The sequence below is a fragment of the Gobius niger genome (genome assembly GCF_951799975.1).
Source record: "Gobius niger genome assembly, chromosome: 1".
NCBI lineage: Eukaryota > Metazoa > Chordata > Actinopteri > Gobiiformes > Gobiidae > Gobius > Gobius niger.
The window spans coordinates 60,505,046-60,528,412 of NC_136852.1; the positions used below are offsets into that span (position 1 = coordinate 60,505,046).

At 39.4% G+C, this 23,367-nt stretch overlaps 5 protein-coding genes across 9 annotated transcripts in view; 3 read left to right on the top strand and 2 right to left on the bottom strand.

Moving 5' to 3' along the window:
* The window catches only part of LOC306980790 (rho guanine nucleotide exchange factor 28-like), a 36,167-nt gene extending 31,508 nt beyond the window's left edge, over window positions 1-4,659 (top strand). For all 3 annotated transcript variants that reach the window (XM_079580215.1, XM_079580216.1, XM_079580217.1), the window contains 9 exons: window positions 66-251; window positions 753-869; window positions 971-1,086; window positions 1,158-1,205; window positions 1,345-1,446; window positions 2,486-2,632; window positions 2,726-2,977; window positions 3,087-3,453; window positions 4,402-4,659. In XM_079580215.1, coding sequence (XP_079436341.1) covers window positions 66-251; window positions 753-869; window positions 971-1,086; window positions 1,158-1,205; window positions 1,345-1,446; window positions 2,486-2,632; window positions 2,726-2,977; window positions 3,087-3,453; window positions 4,402-4,589 — 1,523 coding nt within the window. In that variant the 3' untranslated portion in view covers window positions 4,590-4,659. The remainder of the gene's footprint in view (window positions 1-65; window positions 252-752; window positions 870-970; window positions 1,087-1,157; window positions 1,206-1,344; window positions 1,447-2,485; window positions 2,633-2,725; window positions 2,978-3,086; window positions 3,454-4,401) is intronic.
* The window catches only part of ykt6 (YKT6 v-SNARE homolog), a 77,441-nt gene extending 65,039 nt beyond the window's left edge, over window positions 1-12,402 (bottom strand). The window contains exons 1-8 of one of the 2 annotated variants that reach the window (XR_013794248.1): window positions 12,296-12,402; window positions 11,747-11,859; window positions 11,473-11,555; window positions 11,285-11,385; window positions 11,105-11,209; window positions 10,923-10,988; window positions 10,746-10,847; window positions 10,165-10,669 (exon numbers count right to left, since the gene is read on the bottom strand). Coding sequence is in view for 1 of the 2 variants with exons in the window: in XM_079582652.1 (XP_079438778.1) it covers window positions 10,634-10,669; window positions 10,746-10,847; window positions 10,923-10,988; window positions 11,105-11,209; window positions 11,285-11,385; window positions 11,473-11,555; window positions 11,747-11,850 (597 nt within the window). In the remaining variant the exon portion in view is untranslated. Of the gene's footprint in view, window positions 1-9,285; window positions 10,670-10,745; window positions 10,848-10,922; window positions 10,989-11,104; window positions 11,210-11,284; window positions 11,386-11,472; window positions 11,556-11,746; window positions 11,860-12,295 lie in introns of those variants that run through there. The other variant, XM_079582652.1, reaches the window with a different exon arrangement.
* On the bottom strand, window positions 6,746-8,491 carry LOC306967006 (uncharacterized protein). 2 transcript variants are annotated; one of them, XM_079561880.1, is made up of 5 exons: window positions 8,230-8,491; window positions 7,872-7,926; window positions 7,623-7,694; window positions 7,021-7,105; window positions 6,746-6,909 (listed from the first exon to the last, which is right to left on the bottom strand). In XM_079561880.1, exons 1-5 carry the CDS (start codon window positions 8,266-8,268, stop codon window positions 6,879-6,881), a joined length of 282 nt encoding a protein of 93 aa, XP_079418006.1. In that variant the 5' UTR covers window positions 8,269-8,491; the 3' UTR covers window positions 6,746-6,878. The 2 variants fall into 2 exon arrangements, with proteins under 2 accessions (XP_079418006.1, XP_079418005.1); XM_079561879.1 differs by having other exon boundaries at window positions 6,746-6,895; window positions 8,230-8,487.
* Window positions 12,403-15,435: 3,033 nt separating the features above from the next.
* gck (glucokinase (hexokinase 4)) lies at window positions 15,436-20,358 on the top strand. Its single transcript, XM_079564375.1, has 11 exons — window positions 15,436-15,689; window positions 15,970-16,010; window positions 17,696-17,858; window positions 17,971-18,125; window positions 18,203-18,322; window positions 18,405-18,500; window positions 18,573-18,672; window positions 18,746-18,929; window positions 19,457-19,612; window positions 19,684-19,917; window positions 19,998-20,358. The coding sequence occupies exons 2-11, from the start codon at window positions 16,002-16,004 to the stop codon at window positions 20,134-20,136; spliced, it is 1,356 nt and encodes a 451-aa protein (XP_079420501.1). The 5' UTR covers window positions 15,436-15,689; window positions 15,970-16,001; the 3' UTR covers window positions 20,137-20,358.
* A 534-nt stretch (window positions 20,359-20,892) lies between these two features.
* Window positions 20,893-22,197, top strand: myl7 (myosin, light chain 7, regulatory; the record flags this gene model as incomplete). The annotated part of the gene is made up of 7 exons (XM_079576835.1): window positions 20,893-21,028; window positions 21,109-21,210; window positions 21,462-21,537; window positions 21,629-21,733; window positions 21,806-21,884; window positions 21,963-22,011; window positions 22,093-22,197. The coding sequence occupies exons 1-7, from the start codon at window positions 21,026-21,028 to the stop codon at window positions 22,195-22,197; spliced, it is 519 nt and encodes a 172-aa protein (XP_079432961.1). The 5' UTR covers window positions 20,893-21,025.
* Window positions 22,198-23,367: the final 1,170 nt, after the last annotated feature.

Consider the following 23,367-nt stretch of genomic DNA (forward strand, 5'->3'; position numbering starts at 1 on the left):
ACACATCTTTGAATTGACATATCTTTACCCTCAGATCTGAAGTGTCTTAATATTATTATACACAGAAACTCTCCTGGCCCAAGACCAACTCATTTGCAACACCCTGGAAGAAAAGTTGGAGCTTTATGCTGAACTTACTGAGCTCAGCCTTGGGTCTCCTGAAGCAACACCATATCGCCACCTGGTTGTACAAGCTGATACTGAAGTTCCCGGACAAGCCTCAACACTGCTCACCGCAGCGCTAAAGGAAGGTAGGAGAGTCTGGGTGACTGAAATTTGGTTATTTGCAGTTTAGCCATGCAGAGCTTATTTTGTATAATGTAATGTTTATTTTAATCCCTTAACTTAAAAAATAGCGACAAAAACAAGGTTGAAAACGCAACAAAAGTGACAACAAAAGAGCTACAAAAATGTGCCAGAAAAGCTACAATAACACAATAAAAAAGTGACAAAAACGTGATGAAAAGACTACAGAAATGCAATGAAAGAAAAGCGATGAAAAAGCAATAAAAAATTACAAAAATATGACAAAAGAGCCACGAAACCATGACAAAAAAGGAAATAAAAATGTGACATAAAAACGGCGACAACACAATAAAAGAGTTCCAATCAGTTTTGTTGGCTTTGCTTTCAAATGACGCGTTACTCTGGCCCATAGGCTGAAAACTCTCCAGTTCTCCAGAAGCTTTTAGACTTGGGTAAAGTTGAACTGGAGAAATTTCAGTTATTACAATTATTGATTTAATATTTAGCGGAAAACCTGATGAGCATCCTGCAGAGCCGAGATGGTGACTGTGTGCAAAGCCAGCAAGGAGTTGATCTGGAGCTTTCTAACAGTGACGGCAGTGTCCAGGATTTGCCCTCAGAGCGTAAGTCATTCACCTCAGTCTCCTGAAAATATTCCACAAAAGCTGTGCAGATACAAACTAATACTTTTCTGATCCCCTGCATTAAACGGCTGGCATTGCAGCAGACTATCTGAGCACGCTCAGTATCAGCTCGTCCTGTCTGGGATCAGACACTGATTTGACAGATGGATGGAACGCGGAACCAAGAAGAGGAGAGGCGAAAACTACATTGTTAAAGGTTTGGACACTATAAGGTTCAATCATAATCAGAGCTATACTTTCATTTTGTCTTAATGATGTGTTTTGTAGGTGGCAGAGAGTGTTCAGAGCTTGACTCAGCTTCTATACAGTATACAGGTTGGTAAAACACAGCCCTTTATACAGTTATAAGATGCTTTGCGACATGTTCCAAGTCTGTCGTCACTGTAACTGTAAATGTCTGAGTAGTTTAGTGTGTTAGATGTGTCTTTGTAATACTTGTGCTTGAACTTGGCAGGCGACTGTAAACCTCCAGGACAGCTGCTGTGAGGTCCAGAAACTGCTCCTTCAGGAGGAAGAGCTGTTGCCGCTGCAGAGCCTGTCTTCTTACCAAAACCCGGTACAACAGCAATGATAAAATGCTGCTATTTTGTCACAGTCTTTAAAGGCCCTGTACTTAAAGGAGCAGGCCACCGTTTTTCCATGAGATATGTTCTTACCTGAGCTTAGACGAGTTGCTGCATACCTGTCTGGTCTTTACGCGTGCGCTCAGTCACGCAAAAAGACCGACGGGGTTGAAGTTAGAAGCGACCAAGCTCTTCCACGATTTCTCTAAATACACAAAATTAAACATGTCAATTTTCTAAGCGGATAAAAATGGGTAACCTTAGGAGCGCTTCAACCTCCGCACAGTAATATCTTCACTTTATTGCACGGACCCCCGTTTGGCCTCATAAAAGAGAGGAGGAGAGGATAAATGCTAACAACATCGTTGTTTTTTTTTGCGTGACTGAGCGCACGCACAAAGTCCAGACAGTTACGCGTGAACTCATCTAAGCTCAGGTAAGAGCATATCTCAATATAGGAAAACAGTGACCTGTTCTTTTTAATTTATTTGTTTATTGGGTTGGGACAGTGCGTGTTAATGAACATACATGGGACTCATGCATGTTATCACACAGATTGTAGCCTTGGACTAATTTGCATCCGTTGTCCCACACTCATACTCTCAAACACAATCTCATTCATCCTGGCCTATTGTACATGTTTTAGTTGTAGGAGAAACCGGAGTACCCGGAGGAAACCTACGCAGTGATGGCCAGAACATGCAAACTCCAGACAGTAAAGCCCTATCCAGATGGGAATTGAACCCAGGATCTTCTAGCTGTGAAGCACGAGCGCTAACCACTGCACCACCTTGCCGCCCTCAGCGCACAAAGTGTAAATTGTTAGTTGTGGTCCAAACTCATAACCAATAAATAGACATTTTGATTGATGCACAGAGCACCAAGATGTTCTGTCACAAATATTTTATTTTATTTTATTGTACAATACTGAAGGACAAAACATACAAAACTAAATATTAATACATATTACTTTTCTAGTTATTTACTTTGTTCAAGGAATTATGCAGCGTTTGTTTGATCTACTTGAAATAGGAGCAGGAGAAACAGAAAACATCTGAAAAGAAAAAGGAGGAAGTAGAAAAGAATAAAGAGGTGGATGAAGTACAGAAACTGCATTTGAAGCTGAAACAAGAACAACAGCGCTGGGACAAAGAGTGTTTGGCCAAGGAGAAGCAGCAGGTGAGTCTGTGTTGGATGGAAATTTGTTGTTTCACTTAATTAATCCAAGGGCCTTACAGAAATAACGCTTTTGTGAATGAATGGGTGTTTCAGAGTGAGCAGGAGACTGTGTTGAGGCAGCGAGAGCAACAGTGCCTCCTGGAGGTTGAGCGACTACGTTGCGAGCGAGAGGAATTTGAGGTTCAATTGCTCGAGTACCAACAAAACATGGACAGGCTGAGGGAAGGTCAAAGAAGTGTGGAGAGAGAGAAGGAGAAGATCGAAGCCCAGCAAAGACTGCTTCAGACCTGGAGACACAACCGCCAAAGCAGCCTCCCGGTTACAATACCACTGCAGGGCTACCAGGTTAGACTGATGAGGAGTTTGTGGGTTGTCATCATCAATGCACTTTGGGAAATAAAACATAAAACAAATGCTTGATTATCAGATTTCACTCTTTGCTCTCATCCCGTAGGTGTCCAGCCATAGTCGTTCAGGTAGCTTGGATGGCAATTGCGCAGTGTTTGACAGTGAAAAAGTATTGCTCACAACTCTGCAACAAAATCACCTTTACCAATCTGCCAACAACCATCACCAGTGTTTGCTCTCCGCACCAAAGAAGAGTCAAAACGGGCCACTGAACAGCTCAGGCTACACCACAAACCTGGGCCTCACTGCCACCCTGTACAACAGCCTCAACACCCTACTGAGCCAGACACACAACCGGCAGATACCTGACCGCCTGACATATGCCAACTGCAGCCATGGATCGCCTCAGCCCACGAACGAGTCCATCCACTCATTCAGCTCCAGGGCCAGCACACTGCCCCCTAAACCTGCAGGTATATCCGCTCCGTTTTGCAATGCCCAATGTAATATTGAAAGCCACACTGCGGAACTTTCCAATTATATGTTATGTACATTATGTTAAACGTCAAATGAGTATAACATTAGTGCCGTAAAGCGAAACAGCGAGCTAGCGAAGTCCTGCTCCCAGTAAACTTATGTGACAAGATGAGCCCACTCACTTTAAATATTATTTTGTTTATGAGGTGAAATGTTATGTGGAATAGTTTGAAGTGTACACCTCACAAAATTGCATGTATAATATAGCTCTATATGCAAGAAAACAAATTACATTTCATTCTTCGTACTCCTCTACGGGTACTGATTTGCAAAGTTGCTTTACACAGTGTGTAAAATATTCGAATAATTCATAAAACACAACAAAAGAAACTGAAATGAATTCTTCTATATCTGTGGTAGCAACATTTTACCACCCGCCTTAACGAGTGCATTTTCTCCAGTTCGGCTTTACCTAAACCTAAAAGCTTCTTGGAGCTCACAGCCTATAGGCCTCATTTGTAAGACCTAGAAGAACTGATGTTGATGGATCTTTTTCCTCTAGTTGTTGCCGTGTTGTCACTTTTTTCACTTTCTTTTTCATCTAATTTTTGCTACTTTGTTTGTCACATTTTTGTCATGTTTTAGTTGCCCTTTTTGCACTTTTTTACTGTTTTTTTGGTACACTTTTTCTGCACTTTTTCTGCACTTTCGTTGCTTTATTTTGCCACTTTTAGCTGCTTTTTTGTTTTCTTGTTTTTGTAGCCATTTTGACCCTTTTTTCCAAAAAATATTTTAGATTTGGGTAAAGCCAAATTGGAGAAAATGTGCTCCGTTCAGGGGGGGTTAAGAGGTTAATACAACAAACTTTTAACTTAATGATTTTAGTTTGTTTAGCAACTTTGAGATCATTATTAACTACTTCATACTGCATTTCTGGGTTGCAGGTTTTAGCCCTCCACTTGCGAGACAATCTCTGGAGTCGTGGGGTTCGGAAGTCACCTCGGATGGACTTTACGAGGACGACTACTCTTCCTCTCCCTCCCTCACTCCCCTCCTGCCCCCACAGGCTTACCTATCACTAGAAGGACCCAATGGGGACGAAGGGGGGGAGGAGAACATTGTGTATTTATAGCATTTAGATTCAGAGTCCAATCAATGAACTGGAAACTGGAAAATGTGTCTTTTCTTTAGGTGTATTTATGGTAGCGTAGACCATCAAAGCCAATCAATTTTATTTTTAACTACAAATAAAAACGTGCTTTACCTAGACCTACTGTTCGCCAACATGCTATAGATGGGAAAACAATACACTTATGTTGTAAGCACTTATGTATCAAAATGCAATGGCCGTTATTAACAAATCAATGTACAGCCAAAAGACAAATATTTACACTACTTTCTGTACAGATTTTTAATGTTTATACTGGTATGAAGAGTTGCCTTGACTGAGAATGTACATTTCACTTATTTTTCAGAAGTGCCAATGCTATGTGATGATTGTAAAATTATGTTTAAATTGATTTGTAATAATTTATTTTTTCCATGTGCTGCAACTTACTATTCATTTTCTTATATCTCATACAGAATCACATTTTAATAAATATACAGAATATGAAGACATGTGTTTTGTGAATGTGTAAATAACAGAATTTAAAGTGGTAAATTACAGAAATAATTGAGGGAGAGAGTGTTTTTGAGAAAGATTGTCCAGTTGGTTCTTTGCTACACCCCAAAAAGGGAGTCAATGAAATGGACATATGTTTGGGTACCTTTGTTACCCTGGTCAATGTGGACATATGCGATATTGTTTAATTGTTCAGCAGTTACTTGTTTCTTAGCAAAAGGTAGGCTATACAAGGCAAGTGAGTACACCATTTGGAATTTCTCACATTTCTGCCTTTTGGTCATAAAATGTGTCTGCTTAAATATACCACCCACACATTTACATTTTATATTGTTATTGGCCATAGCATTAAATATTCACAGGACAAGGAGGAATAAGTAAGTACACTGCCTGAATCTCACTGAACTGCAGCAGTTTTGTAAAGAGGAATGGACCAAGATTAATCCTGATCGTTTTGAGCGTCTAATGCTGCAAAAGAAGGGTCAGCCAGCCATTTAATACAAGGGATCACCTACTTATTTCACGCTGTTGTGAATGTCTCAGGTCTTTCTGCAAAATCTAGATAAACCTGGGAGTTCATTTTTCCATTGATGATAGCAGTTTGTCCAGGCCCTGAGGCAACAAAACAGCCTCACACCATGATTCTCCCAGCACCATACTTCACAGTGGGGATAGGGTTTTGATGTTGGTGTGTTGTTCCATTTTTCCTACACTCATGATGTTGTGTGTATCTCCCAAACTATTCAACTATGGGTCCATCAGTCCGCAGAATACTTGTCCTGTAGTGCTGTGGAGGAGAGACAAGTGCTCTTTCGCAAACCAAAGTTGAATAGATTGGGAGGAACACACAATGTTGGCATTTTTCTCTGAGTAGGTTAAGTTCACGTGACATCACAACATTCTAAAGAGCCTTTAGTTTATTTTTAACATTTCTCTTGAGAGTAATGGTGGTCTGTCAATAGTACCAACAACACCTCTACTCTGAGTGACTGCTTATGTCATCGGGGATCACGCTTCTCCTGAAACATGAACTTTCAATCAGAATCAATGAAGTATTTCATATCATCATTAGCAGTTGCCAGTGCAGTCCAAGGAATTTACTATACGTTCATTTGCGTGGTGTTTTTCCTACTGGGGAATTTTGTGATGTCCTTTGTCATCAATCTCCTCTGCTGTAACTACTAAAATGAAAGAATGTGAAGATTCTCACATTATTGTAAACAGCTCATGTCATTTGTAAAATGAGGTAACATGGTTGAACCTGATTTGCAGGTTATAAATATGTTCCAGGATCTTCACAGAGTTTTTCAGAATTATGCTCAGGGAAATCCCTGTCTGACTTTTGGCTTAAAATGTAGGTCCACACTTTATCTACAATGAGGAACTAGCTGCTGTAGTAGCACCTCAGCTTCCAGGCAATGACACTTGAAAAGGAAACATTCAACTGCAAAGTTGAGCATTTAATGTAAAAAGAAAAAAAAATACTTTGTTACATTCAAAGTCACATACACAATATACAGAAATGTATAAAAAATAATGACCTGTTAGAAAATGCTATACACTTCTAAAGAATGTAATGGAAATCTGGACTAATATAAATTACCCCTGACTTCATAAAAATGGACACTAGATTTGCCTAACTAAAGCAACTGCACCACTCTTTGGTTTCTCCAGTACACAGTTGAGACTCGAGCAACTACTTGCAAAGCCATCTTAACGAAAATCCAAAACAACTCGGCGACCCGCAGCATGTTTCTTTTGGACATTATACAGTATCCCTCAGCTGCACTCTCACTCTTAACTTGCTCTTCTTTCTGAAAGACAAAGACTGAAATATTTCAAAGGAAAACGATGCAACTGCTATTACAAAAGTGACATTTGCTGATGCAAAGCAAGTGACAGATATATCAAACAGATAAATCTGAGAGGATTACTTTACCGTTGAGGTGGAGAGACCATACACTTCCACAACACTGCATACAATGAGAGTAAAAACGTCATAAACAAAGCTGCTGCAACCAAAGCTGAAAGACACAGACAAATTATTCAAATAAACAAATAGCTTATTTCCACAGGTCATTTTATACTTGAGTTTGATCTCTCGGAGGCTTGTCTTGGCAGTGGTTGAGATAGAATTTCTGATCTGACAGAAAAATGCCCACACTGGATGTATTGATCTATTATTATCCTTTACTTATGCAGGTAGAGAATCAATGTCTCAATTGCAAGAGAGACCTGTTTGAAAATTGATTAAAACAATACAATATACAATAGTATAGACAATAACATTATAAACAGTCATTCAATTAAAACAATTGCAACAGCATTACAACATACCACTTAAAAACATTCACATGGTGGATACTCCTTCACAAGGGATTTAAACTGTTCAAGGATCAGAAGACTGTCTTCTGTGCGTTATTCCTAACATATGGTGCAAAGCAGCAAAAAGCCTTCATACCCCATTCACTCTTAACATGGTGAGACTCGAGAGTCAAAATGTCCTGAAACCTCAACTGGTAAGCACTTGATCAGACTTACCCGGGACAATCCCACTGCCCCTAGATACAGAATCCTCTGTGAGGGTAGTGTGTGCAACTACTGCAGTTGACTCTGTGTAATGTAATAATAAAAAAACAGGTCATCAAAACAATTAAATACATTGATCACACTCACATACAGTTACCAAAACATCATTATTTTAGTTCTTAAGTATAAGCAGATTAGGATGCCTAAATGTCCATGTATCAGAAACCCCCCTCACTGAAACGGCAGGACCAAAGTGTTTACCATTTCTCAGGGGAACTCGGTTTAAACGCTGCCATATCAGATCTGGGTCATCCACCTTTAAGCAGCAAAAAAACAAACTTGTTACAACACACTCAAAGCCAATCCTGTGACTGAAAACGCGCTTCACTTCACGTTAGAAAACATGATTCAGACTAACATATCTAGTGCTGTTGTAGTTTGTTATAAGACATATTCTACACCCAAAGCAAAGAGTATTAGAGCAATGTGCGACCCTACAACACGTCCAAGACGCGCAGATAACGAAGCGCTAACATCACAACAGCAGACAAACTAACGAGCTGACCCAATCTTGACATTTAATGAACAGTTTGCCGAGAAATAAAGAACAAACATTTACCTTGGAGACATTTCTGTTGCTGCTCACACTGCGGTTCATTATATCGGATTCGGTCCACTTTCGAAACTTTTTAGTTCATGGGTCCACGCGCTCTTCCTCTTTCCCATGTTGTGCGTGCAGGGTGCGCTCGAAGTCGCCAGCCAATCTGCTGCTGCGTTTAGGTGCTTTTCTCCCGCCAGGATTTCCAACACTTAGTACTCAGACAGGTCAGAAAAGTCTGTTACGGTAGTATGAAATTATAGGTACGATTTATGGACTTTGCAATGACTCACTGCAATAAATAATCATCACTGCCATTAACATTAACTACTGAAAATATAAAAGCAACTCAACAGATCCCTGAGTTTGTCAAAAATGCACGAATAAAATACAAATGTGTGAGTTCCTCAATTTTATTACATAGACAAAAATATATATCTAAACCATATGGATCAGAATTATGGACTAAATGAGCCGAGGCGCCGACACATGTACCAACCTCAGCCTCACTGTCATAGATACTGTGTGTCTGTAATGCCATTCATGGATGTCATTGTAAGCAATCACTTTCACTGCGATTTTGTATCAGCGGGATCAATATCACCCATTTTATCATAATAGATTATACTACCGGCACGTGTACTTTTTTTTTTCTCTTGATCAAAAATTCATGAAAATGTGGCTCACATTTCTGAATGAGCGAAGGGCTCGCTGCTGTAATGCATTTTTCGACCACTAGATGGCACTTAAACAATGTGAACTACTAACAATAGGTGTGTTTAACCTCTTCACCCCCACCTGAACCGAGCACATTTTCTTCAGTTTGCCTTCACCCAAATCTACAAGCTTCTAAAAGCGTCAAAATGAGACACGGACCAATAAAGGCCTAAAAAAAAACGAAAAAATAAATAAATCAAAGTGCAGCCAAAAAAAAGTGACACAAGAGTCCAGTCGCATTTTGATTTGGGAAAAGCCGAACAGGAGAAAATGTTAAGGTGCGGGGTAAGAGGTGAAGATGAGCCAGGCGCCTTGCTCTCGCTCCACAGTGAGTGTCACACACACCTTGAAATATTACATCAACTCCAAATCTCTAATTAGAATAAGGTAGACTGAGGAACAAACGCTTAGCCATAACCACATTGTTTAAACCCCTCATTTAATCTGTTGGTGTTACATTTAGTAATAACAGCCTCACTCTAGATGCTTCATTTCATAAAGAAACCCTAAATACAAAAGGTTTATTTGAATGCTGTAAGAGGAAACTCATTTATTCTCTCAGCATTAGAGAGATATACATATGGCAGATATTGCACAAGTGTTGATAACAGACACACAGGCACTCAAACATCTACAAAGACGGATTATAAACGTCAATACAACTCATACACAACAGAGTATGCAAATGAAGGCATCTCTCCGTCTTAACAGTTGTTTAGACCAGAATATATTTTGAGTATAGGATCACTTCATAGAATGTGCTCATTTAAAATGCACTGGTTGCCAGGGATCAAATGTAATCATCAAATATCCACAGAAGATAACTTAAACGTCAACGTACAGAGACAGGTCTTGGTACGTTAAAACAGAAAACGACACACAAGTGATGCGACATAAACTTTGAAGCTCTTTTGTGAGATAACTGAGCAGAGGTTTAGTGAAGTAACGCTGCAGCTATACACACATTTCTCATCCAAACCTCGATCACTCAAAGTAGGAATGTTTAAGATTCTTTAAATGAGATTAACATAACCAAGAACATGTTTACAACTTGAGAATAGATAACCGATATGCACATCCAAAAGTCAAGTTCAGACTCAAGTTTAATTTGCTTTAACTTCTATGTTTAAAGTTTAAAATAATAGATCTACAGTGCCACCTTTAGAGGAGCCAAAGTCATGACGTAAAAAACATACTGAATATAGAAACAACTAGGATGAAACTGTACTTCCCTAACACAATTAAAACCCATTCAGGTAAGTTTCACAATGTAAGACTGAAAGTGCCAAACATTCCTTCTGGCATGTTCAGAAGGCAGCTCAACACTTTCCTCAAAGCCAAATGCAGCCGAATCAAATCCTAATGTCACTTTGGGGTTAATTTTTAAGATAAGTTAACATGTCACCACCAATACATAACTAGACACCATTATGTCTTTAGCTGGTATTAAGACACCACAGAGATAAATACCCGTTGGGAAGCTGAAATTAACTCTTATGTGTTCCGTAGGTCGGTCCCCACATACATTCAGCCTCAGTCACATACTGGACAGGTTGCCCTGTGCTTCTCCTGACACCCATTTGTGGAGCTGACAGTACCCAGTGGCACTGTGCAGTAGCTGCAGAGTGGAGACGTTGTGGCTGGTGCATGATGGGAGCAAAAGTAGAAAGGCAGAGAAAGGCGTGTCCAAATGGACAAGGCAGCGACGTCACATGATTTCACAGCACGAGTTTGTTTTCCGTGCCTGTTGAGTTATAATGAATAGACAGTTTAAAGCAGGATAATTAGCAAGAAAAGTGCATTTTTTTTGGAATACTTACAGTTTTATAGAAGGCTTTGGATTGATTGCCCAGATGCTCAGACTTTGCCACAAGATCATCAAGTTTCTCTCCCCTTTCGAGCAGACTTTCCATTGTGTTGTGCTAGAAATGCAATGTTCAAATAATTTGCAATGCACAAATATATTAACTTGAATGCCACTGTTCAAGGCTTATTACCAAAATAATCTTTGTCTCATCCAGCTCTGCCTGCACTTTGGTCATTGCATCAGCTTCCTTAGGTGTCTGAAAGCAGCAAAGAGAGATGACTTGCTAAATTAAGAACATAGCATGGTTCAGGCTGAACTGGATTTTGAATACAGAAAGAAATATAAATGTAACATGGCTCTTGATGGACATACCTGGTACCTAGCAAGATGAATATCTAGGGCCTTGTAGTTGATGGTTTCAGGGTTACCTGAAGGCCATTCTATACTATCCACTTGCCTGGAGAACTCCTCTAATACCTGCACAAGACCCACAGGAGTTACACTTGGACAATCACATTGTGCACCATGTTTAAGGTTGACAGTCTTTCTTACCTTGTCAAGTAATGAAAAACAGACTCTTTGAGGATATTCAGTATCTGCGACAGCTACAGCACCCAAATTATCATTCCTCACATACACGTGACATAAGTATTCTAAAAAAAAGAGAGAAAAAATAGCAGACAGGCATGCACGTTTTGAATAATAAAAAAAAGAAGTCAGTAGGTGGTCATTTTCTTTACCTTGCTCTTTTACGGAGGCACGGCTACCTTGCGACGTCCTTTCAACTATCAAGGCACTAGTAAAGGTCATAAACTCTTGAGCGCTAAACAAACACAATAATTTATTAGAAAAATAATGCCAGGTTATGTTCAATACACTGTTCATAGCAAAATTATTACCAGGGCCAATTTGATAGAATATACCGCTAATGTTACACGGATAACACACACATGTGAATGCTGTTGTGACATTCTTTACCCATCAATCTCCAACACCAGGGGAAGCAGTGTTTACCTGCCGCGCTGAAAGTAACCGAAGGTGGAGAGGTCGTATGCAGCTTTGAGGAGGTTGGCTTTAGTCGCCCCTTTGTAAATAATGCTCAGACTGAACAGCCTCATAGTGCAGCGCTGACAACAGAAAACAAATCCAAATGAGAGATGGTGTAAGACGAGTCACATGAGATGCCGAATGCTGATACAGATCCAGCTAATCGGATACACAGACTGCTAACACAACCACAACTAAGCAGCTACTGGAATTAGCATTAGCCGCATAATGCTGACATGCTACCATTTTAATGAAACATATACATCTGTTAAAGATGATCACAGTGTGGGTCAACACAGGCGTCTATCACTAATTGTACCTAAAAACCAACTGTCTTGAATTTACCACCACACATCATAGTAAACAGTCAGGTAAGTGCGCTACTACTTTCCGGGCCTTGCCTAAATTAGCTTTGTCACAAAACAAAACAGACGGAACAGGTGGAACGATCCCTCACAATAATAACAGATGAAAATAAACAACGTTTCACGAATCAAAAGAAAAGACAATACTCACCAGATGGTTTATTGTTTATGTTTGGGAACTCGTTAGAAAGCAGTCACCACAGTCACCACCACTCTCACCACCACGTCACGACACTGTGCAGCACTGTAAACGCTCCGGAAAAACGCGGATTATGTTACTTAGTTCCGAACCAATTCAAATGTTCAAAGTAACGCAGCACCATTAAATGCTCTAATGTGAAATACATCATAGTCTGCATGTGAAATATAGTATTGTGTCTGCATATTCCGTTTATAACAGGCGAGAGAATAAAAAGGCCACATTTAGATGCATATTATTTGGATTTTTTTTATTTCTATTTTTCTTAAATGTAGCATGTGAAGAAATGATCCTAAACATCTATTTGGCACTCTATAAATGGCGCATGTTATTTGTGTCATGCGTGTTTAAGTATCCTGCTTCAGACTTATCAAGAGCTCAAAATGATCGTTTCCACCTGCTGATGTCATGATAGGATGAGTGCGTGCCGTTTCCCCTCCTGAAGGTAGTTATTATGTTTAGTTAAAGTGATAGTCTGTAAGTTTGCAAAGTGAGAGATAAGAGTGAAATTTGAAAGTAAACAATCAAAGTTGTCTTCCCTTTAACTAGAAGGCCTGTTCTAGTTTGCAAAATGAGGAGAGCAGGATTAGGACTTTCACAAGTAAACGGTTAAGCTCCTCCGCCTCCCTCCTGATTGGCCCTGACAAGCCACAGGAAAGCTCTTCTCATTGGTCAAAGTTGTATCCCGGGATTCTGATTAGTTGTAGAAATTAGCAAAGGGAGGGAGAAAAGATATTGTTATTTAATATTACTTATGTTACGTGAAATTTCAAGCCCAAGCAGTCAATTATTCACAATCTACTAAATTTGTAAAGCATTTAAACTCACTAATTTAAACTATCACTTTAATGCAACTTCAGATAGGCTATTCAAAGCTAAAATAAATTAATTAAAACAATTTAAACATCACTTTTTCACCCCGCTCACAAGAATTTATCCTTCAGTTTTCCCTATTTAAATACTGTTACTTGAGTAGTTACAAGATCCAAGTACAGCTACACAAAATTAAAGTGTCGATTTTCTAAGCAGATAAAAAGGGGTACCATATTTGTCAAGTCCAAGCAGATAAAGAATGAAGAATGAAACAATGCTTCAAAATCATGGCTTGTGCACTGCCCACCCGACCAGGATACAGCCAACACCGAAACAAGCGCTCCTTCTCCTCTTCCTGCTCATGCCTGTAATCAAACCCACCTGCACACTCCCATTGTTCATCCCAACACAAAGACCTTCAGCCCAACACCCAACCAAAGACACTACCGGTATGCATAATAATCATGGACAATATCACCTTACCAGTGTTTCACCCACAATTGTATTATTTGATGTCTTATGTTGTAAAAAACCTTAATTGAGTAAAAAACATGAATTATGTGGTTAAAGCCTAAGTTAAAATAAAAAAAACTATTTTGTTGAAAACACTTGTGTTAAAATATATTAGATATTAACCATGATTTGGTAAAATGTGTGATTTAAATTAAAAAAATCCAAAACTAAATACAAAACTCCTCAACCAAAAGAAAATTAAATACAAATTGTTAAATGGAGTTGAGTTGTCCCAGCGTCCTTTTGTCCGGAGTCAGGCCTTTTTCAAGTTTGGGCAGGAGCTGAAGGAACTTTTAAAAAACGTATACAATATTGTATGGCTTAGGAGCACTTAGACGTCCCGCGCAGTAGAATTCTTTAGGTAGGAGTGAAGCGGGTTACCTCAGCGCTTTTACTTGTACCTGTAGGACGCTCCAATTGTTTTTTATATTTTCACTGCTGATTGAACCATATCCATGGTTGCATATGCACAAAAACCTACCAGAAATCTTTAAAAAATGAAATAAAATTAATTCTGAAGCATCATAGGAGCCATTAGAATGGAAAGTAAAGGGGCTAACCCATACAGTTGCTGGGTCACTGGAAGGTGAAATGCGCACTGATGTCAATTATTTTTTTATTTTTTTTTACATAAAAAGTTGCATAGTGCACCTTGTGGAAATATATGTCTTTTAATGCATGCATTTTGAAATTATTACAATCTGTTCTGTTAGCTAGAAGTGGGAGAGCAACTGTTAATGTCATGTTATTAGGTATGTGAGTGACCTTCTGCTGACTTGAGCTGCGTGGCCTCCTGCTCACCTGAGTGACCAAGGAAATTAGGGAATCACTAAGCCAGATAATTGCAGTTGTACTTGTTAAAGCGTATGCATGGCATCTGTGCTGGACATCTATTTGGTGTCCCTCTGGTAAAAGTGCTTTGTTGTAGGGCTAATAAAACCACCGTCTGTGGTATATAAATAAGCTGCTCTGTCAAACTAGCAAACCCTCTTGTGACTGTCATCACACTGTCCTTTTGGGTTAATAAAGGCTTTAAAAACGACTTTACTCCAGCATTTTTGTTGGCTTAAATGCATAAACTGTTAAAATGATGAGTGAAGGAAGTCATATTTAAAGTTTTGGACAGTCAAACTACATATTCTTGCATAAATTGCCCCACATTAGAAGAATACACAATCTACTTTCAAAAATATTTGGTTTTATTTGGACAGCGCCGCCTTTTGGAGGAGTTCGGCTTCCACCTTTCCCTGACATTCAGAGTACCTCTGGGGGACAGCCACGGGACTAAAATAAGTCCGGGATGGACTTTATAATCTGCTTCATGGAAACTCTTTTTTTTGTTGCTGAACCTGAGATCGCAAGGCTAGACAGTTCTAATTGGTGAACATCCATCACTCAAATGCCAGAGACAGAAAAGAAAAAACTAATCCATGAGGTTATGTTATTGCAGTAGTCAAAACCTCGATTGTGATTCGATAAACCTTACAGCCCTAATGTATGTATGTATATATGTATTGCATGTAGTCTAGCTCTGAGCACATGACTCAAATCTATCGTAAGTCCTTCGTGGTGTTGATAGGGTAACTAGATAAAAACTGCTAAAGTGAAAAACAGCCCCCAGTTTTGGTAGAATTTCTGGCAATTTTGCCCCATTTAACAAATTGCCTCTGGTTACTTTACTCAGTAGTTAAGTGTTTTCCATGCCAGAGATGTGCCAGTAACTCATTCCCAGGGAAACACACAGTAATTGCCTGTCATGGAAACCACTAAGCCCTCAGGTGCACCTGCTGTCAGGTCAGCTACATAGAATATATGGTTTTCATTCTTGAAACTACTGGGCACGGGTGCCTCTTCACAAAGGTCTAAAACAACATAAGGATGTTTTCTTCATATTTTTTGTTCAACTTTATTAATGCGGAAGAGGATTGTTGTTTTTTCTACTCAAACTCCAAATAGATCGACCACAATGGAATGAAATGTACTTGAGTATTGTCTCTATTTGCTGCCAGATTGAAGGGATGTAAGTCTATTGCTTTTACTTGTTTTGTGTACCTCAGAGGAATAAAGAGGACCCCTTTATTTTTAGAGGGTGCCGTTTTGGACATCGTGTAACTTCATGGCAAATATAAGTATAAGTAAGTGTTGCCCTATACAAATGTAATGCACTTGGAGACCAACTTTGTCTGTTCAGTTCGGATTTTTGAGCAATAGCCTATAAACATTTAAGTTCTGGAATTGAGATAAAATTGATCTCAAAGAAGAGAAGTGACTATCAGCTGACGAGCCCTGATGGTTTGCAGGTCACCAGGAATTTCATCCTCTTGATCCTACGATGGATAAGGTAATTGATTAAGAACATTTATACATTATTATTGGAGCGTTTTTAAATAAACTACAGTCTTTCTCACCTTTAAACTATTTGTGATGCAAGAAGATGTAGAAAACTGCAATTGAATTGAGATTACAGAAACAGTCAAACACTGAGGTAGAGCCAAGCAGGTCAGGACACAAGGACAGAAGCTAAAAAAAGCTCTGACCCTTAACAAAGGACAACCTCTGGAGCTGATAACTGCAGCTGGCCTTCACCTAACTGTGTCACTGGTAATCTAACAGGGCAATGAACCTACTCTTTTGCTAAATTTAGGTATGTTGCTAATTTTGTCCACAGTAGTGTATTTGTGGACCACATGGCACAATGAACTTTTCTCTGGGTCACAGGTTACGAGCTCAGAGCAAGTGAAAATCAAAGGCACAGATAGAGTTATGGATTGTTTTTTGACATATTTCATTCTATCTCATAATGGTAAAGTAAGAAGGCAGAGCTCCAGACATTTAACATTGTGGGCTGCACATAGGTTTTTTTTTTCTATTTAGGTGCACCAGTACATCATTTAGGTACATCACTTTAGAAAGACCCCAAAAGCATTGTAAAACTGGACCCAATGCCAATGCTTTCACCAAATGTTTACAATTTTGATCATATTAATCTTTTGTAAATCACCAGCTCTGGGACTTCAGGTGGAAACGAGCTCATGCTAAATCTGATGCAAAGCATCTTTAATTATTGTTTATTGCACATTGTCCCTGTTTAAACTACTAAACTAAACTAAACTCTAAACTATTGCAATACATTTCACATAATAAATAAATATATTTCACATTAAACCTAATAGAAAGTAAGCATATAAGTCTGCAATATCATTTTAGGCTACAACGCTCCCATAGGTCAGCAATAAAATATAACAACTACACCCTATATAAGTACTTGTAAGTACATGTAAGTTGCACCCAAGACACTTTTAGACACACGTGGGTCCAAACTGGTCTCACTCAAAAGCCCTGGAAAAGCTGCATCTTCATTCATTCAAATATATAATATGGCATCTGTGCGGGACATCTATTTGGTGTTCCTCTTGTAAAAATGCTTTAATAAAACCAGTCTCTGTGGTCTAAAATAAGCTGCTCTGTCAAACTAGCAGACCCTCCTGTGACTGTCATCACACTGTCCTTTTGGGTTAGTAAAGGCTTTAAAAACGACTTTACTCACATTTTTGTTAGCTACAACATCAACATAAGTCTATTTATATGATGATCTTTTACATGAAATCTTCCACTTTGGTTTATCACATAACTTTAGCATTTTATAATGACACTCTGTGTTTAAAAACGGGCGTGTTTAACCCTACAGCAGCAGATGGGGTGAGCTCCAAAAGGGCTGGACATTTACGTACGTTGCTGGCCAGCCCACTTCCATTTAGCAATAAAAACAGCTGAGAGTCTGGTAATATCCACTCTCACTTGACTGACTGCAAACACACAGCTCCTCTCAAGAGACACCAGCAATATTTAAAATCCACAAATATGCCGTGCATCGGTGCTCTGCAGATGGCAGCAATGCCTGCTTGCAGCAACTCAATCATTGAAACAATTCTCATGGTAAGTATCTGTTCTCTGAAGACCTGCTGTGAAATGACAACTTGTTGCATGTATTTTAAGTCTGACCTGCTAACTGTTCCTTGATTACAGATTGAGGAAATTCTGTCAAAATTCAGGCTTAACAAAGACGAGCTCAAAGAGGTGATGAAAAGAATGGAGAGGGAGTTGGACAGAGGACTTCGCATAGAAACCCATGAAGAGGCCAGCGTCAAAATGCTTCCCACCTATGTCTGCTCCACCCCTGAAGGATCAGGTTGGCCATTATTTCCGTTTAGTGAATGCCTTTGCAGGGATAGTGTAGAAATTAGTCCCATAGAGTATTCTTTGTTTAAAGCTGAATATTTCTTTGTTTTCCTTTTTTCTAGAGGTTGGTGATTTTCTTGCCCTAGACCTCGGTGGCACAAACTTCCGTGTCATGCTGGTAAAAGTGGGGGAAGACGAAGAGAGAAGTTGGAAAATTGAAACCAAAAATCAAATGTACTCCATTCCAGAAGATGCCATGACGGGGACTGCAGAAATGGTGAGTAATATTAGATTGACAATGAATTGGTGTGATTTAGTTCATTGATAACAAGTTGTATATTTTTTATTTGTTAGTTATTTGACTATGTAGCAGAGTGTATGTCAGACTTTTTGGGCAAACACCATATCAAGCACAAAAAGCTTCCTCTGGGCTTCACCTTTTCATTTCCAGTAAGGCATGAGGACCTGGACAAGGTATATTTACAAACTTTTCATCAGTCCAGTCATGTCATTCCAGTCATCCCATCTCTAAATCACACTTGTTTTGGATCCAAAGGGAATACTGCTCAACTGGACCAAGGGCTTCAAAGCCTCAGGAGCTGAGGGCAACAATGTGGTGGGCTTGCTGAGGGACGCCATCAAGAGACGTGGGGTAAGTTTAACTTTATACATGCAGTAGCCATCTTACATCTAACATATTTTAATCATGTGTATTTTAATTTAGGAATTTGAAATGGATGTTGTGGCCATGGTAAATGACACTGTAGCCACTATGATCTCTTGCTACTATGAAGATCGCAGTTGTGAAGTTGGAATGATTGTTGGTAAGCCTGCAATCACTTTTTCTGAAATGTTAAAAGGGTTTAGGTTTATCAATGCATTTTTCATATTTGCCAGGCACTGGGTGTAATGCGTGCTACATGGAAGAGATGAGGACAGTGGAGTTGGTGGAGGGCGAGGAGGGACGTATGTGTGTGAACACTGAATGGGGGGCATTTGGTGACAACGGCGAGCTGGAGGAGTTCAGACTTGAGTACGACAGAGTGGTGGACGCGGCCTCAATTAACCCTGGGCAGCAGCTGTAAGTAACTGTTATGTTTTTTAATCTAAAGCAGCGGGGGCGTGTGTACAGGTGCAGGTTTAAAGGGCGGGGCCACATTAAAACGTGACTTCCCCTAACATCAAATAGCCTAGTCTGGTGACCCTCATTGACGGGCTCTGTGCAGTTGCTGAGAGACTAGCTGCTGTTGTTAACGGTCTTACGTCAGTCCCCCGTCATCAGCTCTGACTAGCTTTTTAGCTCAAGTTGCCTTCACCCTAATGACTGTTTACAGTTAGCACTTGGATGAACTCTTCTGTTGACACACAACTAACTAATATTATTGAGTGGTGACAAATAATGGACTTTTGAAGTTTTAAATGACCTGTCCATGAAATTAAAAGGATTTAGCCAATGTTCTTTTTGACTTATTTAAGATATGTTCATGTTGTACAAGTTTAATCTATAAAGAACAAAAAACAAACATACACAGTACTTTTCAACATTGTTGTAGGCTTTGCAAAAACCTTGTATAGTAATCAAACATTTTGTTTTCTTTCCAACTGCAGATATGAGAAGCTGATCAGTGGAAAGTATATGGGAGAGCTGGTCAGGCTTGTCCTTATGAAGTTAGTGAATGAGGACCTGTTGTTCAACGGTGAAGCACCAGAGCAACTGAAGACACGAGGGAGCTTTGAGACACGCTATGTATCACAGATTGAAAGGTGAATATCAGTCATTTTAAACAAAACAAAAAAACTCTTAAAAATAATCTTACACATGTGTGCATCACCAGTGACTCTGGAGACAGGAAACAGATTTACAACATCTTGTCATCCCTGGGGGTCCTGCCTTCAGAGCTGGACTGTGACATTGTGCGCCTGGTGTGTGAATGCATCTCCACCCGCTCTGCGCACATGTGCGCAGCAGGTCTGGCAGCCGTCATCAACCGCATGAGAGAACGTCGTTGTTTAGACACTCTGCAGATCACTGTGGGCATCGATGGCTCCGTCTACAAGCTCCACCCCTAGTAAGCATTTTAAACACGTTAATAGAAGAGTAGTGTGATTTTAGCATCAAATAAATCAACTAAACATTTCTTTGTTTCAGTTTCCGTGACCGGTTTCACAAAGTAGTGAGAGAGCTGACGCCACACTGTGACATCTGCTTCCTGCAGTCTGAGGAGGGCAGTGGCCGGGGGGCAGCCCTAATCTCTGCAGTGGCCAGTAAGATGGCTGATGTATGCTGACATAAGGACTGTGTGAACTTTATGGACTTCTAAAAAAAATTGAGGGACTTTCAGAATGTGAACTCCCAAATGCTTCAACAAAAATGCTATATTGTAAATGTCTCTGCAGTTAGACCAATAGTTGTACTATACCCACTTTATTAAGCCTGACAGTGTCTATTATTGCTTCCTGATGGTTGTAATAGGATTGAATTGGCCTCAAATGACAATCGTGTAAGATAAAAAAAAAAGTGTAAAGTATATATATTCTTGTAATGAAATGTAGATACACAAATTGTGTTGTGACTGAAGGTTATAGTGAATCTGCAATGTAAATATATATTTAACATTGATGTTCAGACTTGTATTATAGATTGCTTTGTTACTCTTTGCTGTAAATAAAAGTATTAAATCATTACTTTTGTGGAATATCACTGAACATGATTGCAGTGAGGTAAAAGCACAAGAAAGCAACAATCTTTACAGGACGCAGGGATGACTGAAGGATATGCTCTGGTCTAAAGCTGCAAGAACAAAGACTGTTTCATCATGAAACAAGGTATTATCACAATAACAGCTAGTGCTATTCATAAACAATTTTGTCATAGGTTTTTTAAATTCAACCATTCAATATTTAGAGACCATCTCAAATTAGAATAAAAAGCCAGATGCTACTCTTTCCTCCACTGTTGCCTGCCTGAGCTCTTCATATCTGCCGTCTCCAGCCCTGAAGAATCCTGGTGCTTCAGTTCTTATCAGTCCCTCCACTGGCACACAGACAGACACAGCCATGTAAGGGACTGTGCTGTTGACTGGGACTATTATAGGAGGGCAGTAGATAACAAGGGTGATTTATAAACCCACCGCAGGGTTTCAATGTGATTTGGGGTCCCTCTTCAATCACATCAACATGGTAAGTCTGACTTTTACTCATTTCCTTAATTAATGTGAAAAGTAAGATGCTTGTAAATTAATGATGTTTATTTATTATAGGCCAGTAAGAAAGCCTCCAACAAGAGACAGAGGGGAGCACAGAAGTCTTGCTCCAATGTTTTCTCCATGTTTGAACAGTCCCAAATACAAGAGTTTAAGGAGGTGTGACTGCATATATAATGAGCATTAATATTTTGATCATAATACATGCCGAATATATTTGTATGAAATCCAACGTTATATTGCACTTCAACTTATTTAGGCAATGCAAGATTTACACTCAATGAAGTGTCTAGGAACACAAAAGTACTTTTGATTGTACATTTGAGTGCAAAGTATATAGTGCTTGATACTTTATGAGGTGCATAAACATAAAAAATAACTTTTAAATGGCCCATTTTATATTATTCCAGGCTTTTGGCTGCATTGACCAAGACAGAGACGGTGTGATAAAAAAGCAGGATCTGAAGGAAACTTATGGGCAACTAGGTGAATAAAGATGGTTCAATTAGAGACTGATTGATTCATAATATGCGTTTTATACACATTTCATTTGGTGTCAATATTTTGTGTGTTTTAGGAAAACTTAATGTCAAAGATGAGGAGTTGGAGGAAATGCTAAATGAAGGAAAGGGTCCTATCAACTTCACAGTTTTCTTGAGTCTTTTTGGCGAGAAGCTTAATGGTGGGGACATTTAAAATGTTGTAAGAGTAAAATTTCAGATGATTTAACTTCAAAGCCATTTTTAAATGACAGGTACTGACCCTGAGGACACAATACTCTCTGCCTTTAAGCTTTTTGATCCGAATGGGACTGGATTTGTTAACAAGGATGAGTAAGTAAAACATTGTGTTTTCATTATTCCAACGTTGAATAATGAGCTAAGAGTTTATTTTGTTGTGTCTTTTTCCAGGTTTCGACGACTTCTAATGAACCAGGCTGACAGGTTCACAGCAGAAGAGGTTTTATGTTCTTTTTTTTTCTTACAATGAATCAGTTCAATTATTTTTTGTTTAAAACTTCATGGTGCTTACAATCCACAGGCAGATCAGGCCTTTGCTCTTGCTCCTATTGATCCAGTGGGCAACATCGACTACAAGTCTCTCTGCTACACAATCACACATGGAGATGAGAAGGAAGAATCCTAAAGCCACTCACCAGCTACAAGTCAGCTTAGTCACTTTACTAAGATGCAATTTGAATGTAATGCTCAAACATAATAACAGAGAAAAATGCGACATATATGTATTGAACATGGTCGGCGTTCTTGTTTCAATAAATGAAATATTCAGAACAGTATGTATTGGGTTTTGTGTACGCGGCGGATGTGCGTATGTGTATGAACTATTCCTGTAGAGGTTATGCAGGTGACGTCACAGCATAGCAGATGAATGTCTGTTCTACATTGTCACTGTTTTCACACTAGGTCTGGAGCACTGGGTTATACTTTAAATGTACACGTTGTAAATGCATACCCTCCATAGATTTTGGATGTTATGAATTGAACATTCCCTATGAAATCCACCTTTTTTAGGGAAAACGGCTTGTAAACATGGTCCATTTAGGAACACTACAGTAAAAAGTAGAGAAAAGAGTTGTGGAAACAACATCTGGCAACATCTCAATGCATTATCCAAATGTTTTTATGTGAACAATAATTCCACCATTTTACATTTTATAATCTCCATTAGTTTATCATTATGGAATGTAGCAAGAATCACAAACGTCTGTTTAGATGACACAATCCCAAGCTCTGTGAGCATAAGGCTTTATATGCTCATTTATCACACTTGAACATAGGACCAACATTGGAAATAATTTGTTCTTAATGTATTGCCCCCCTCCTGGAACCGTCACCTTAACGTGGTAGAGGGGTTTGAGCACCCGCATGATCCTGGGAGCTCTGTTGTCGGGGGCTTCGTGCCCCTGGTAGGGTCTCCCATGGCAAACAGGTCCTAGGTGACGGGTCAGACAAAGAGCGGTTCAGAAACCTCTTATGAGAGACCAACATGCCCGGTTAATCGTGAGGCCGTCCTCCCGTGGACCCACCACCTGCAGGAGGAGCCATAAGGGGCTGGTGCAATGTGATTTGGGCATCTCCAACAGCTGCCCCCACGACCCGGCAACGGACAAGTGGAAGAAATGGATGGATGGATGTTTTGCCAGATGAAAAAAAGAAAATACTTTTAAAAAACAATAATTCCTACAAAACTTATTTAGTGTTTCCTTTGATTGTTGACAGACCTTGGCATCTCTCTTCTCATTTGGAACAGTGTGTATTATATGGATATGATGGAATCTCAGCTGCTTGTAATAAA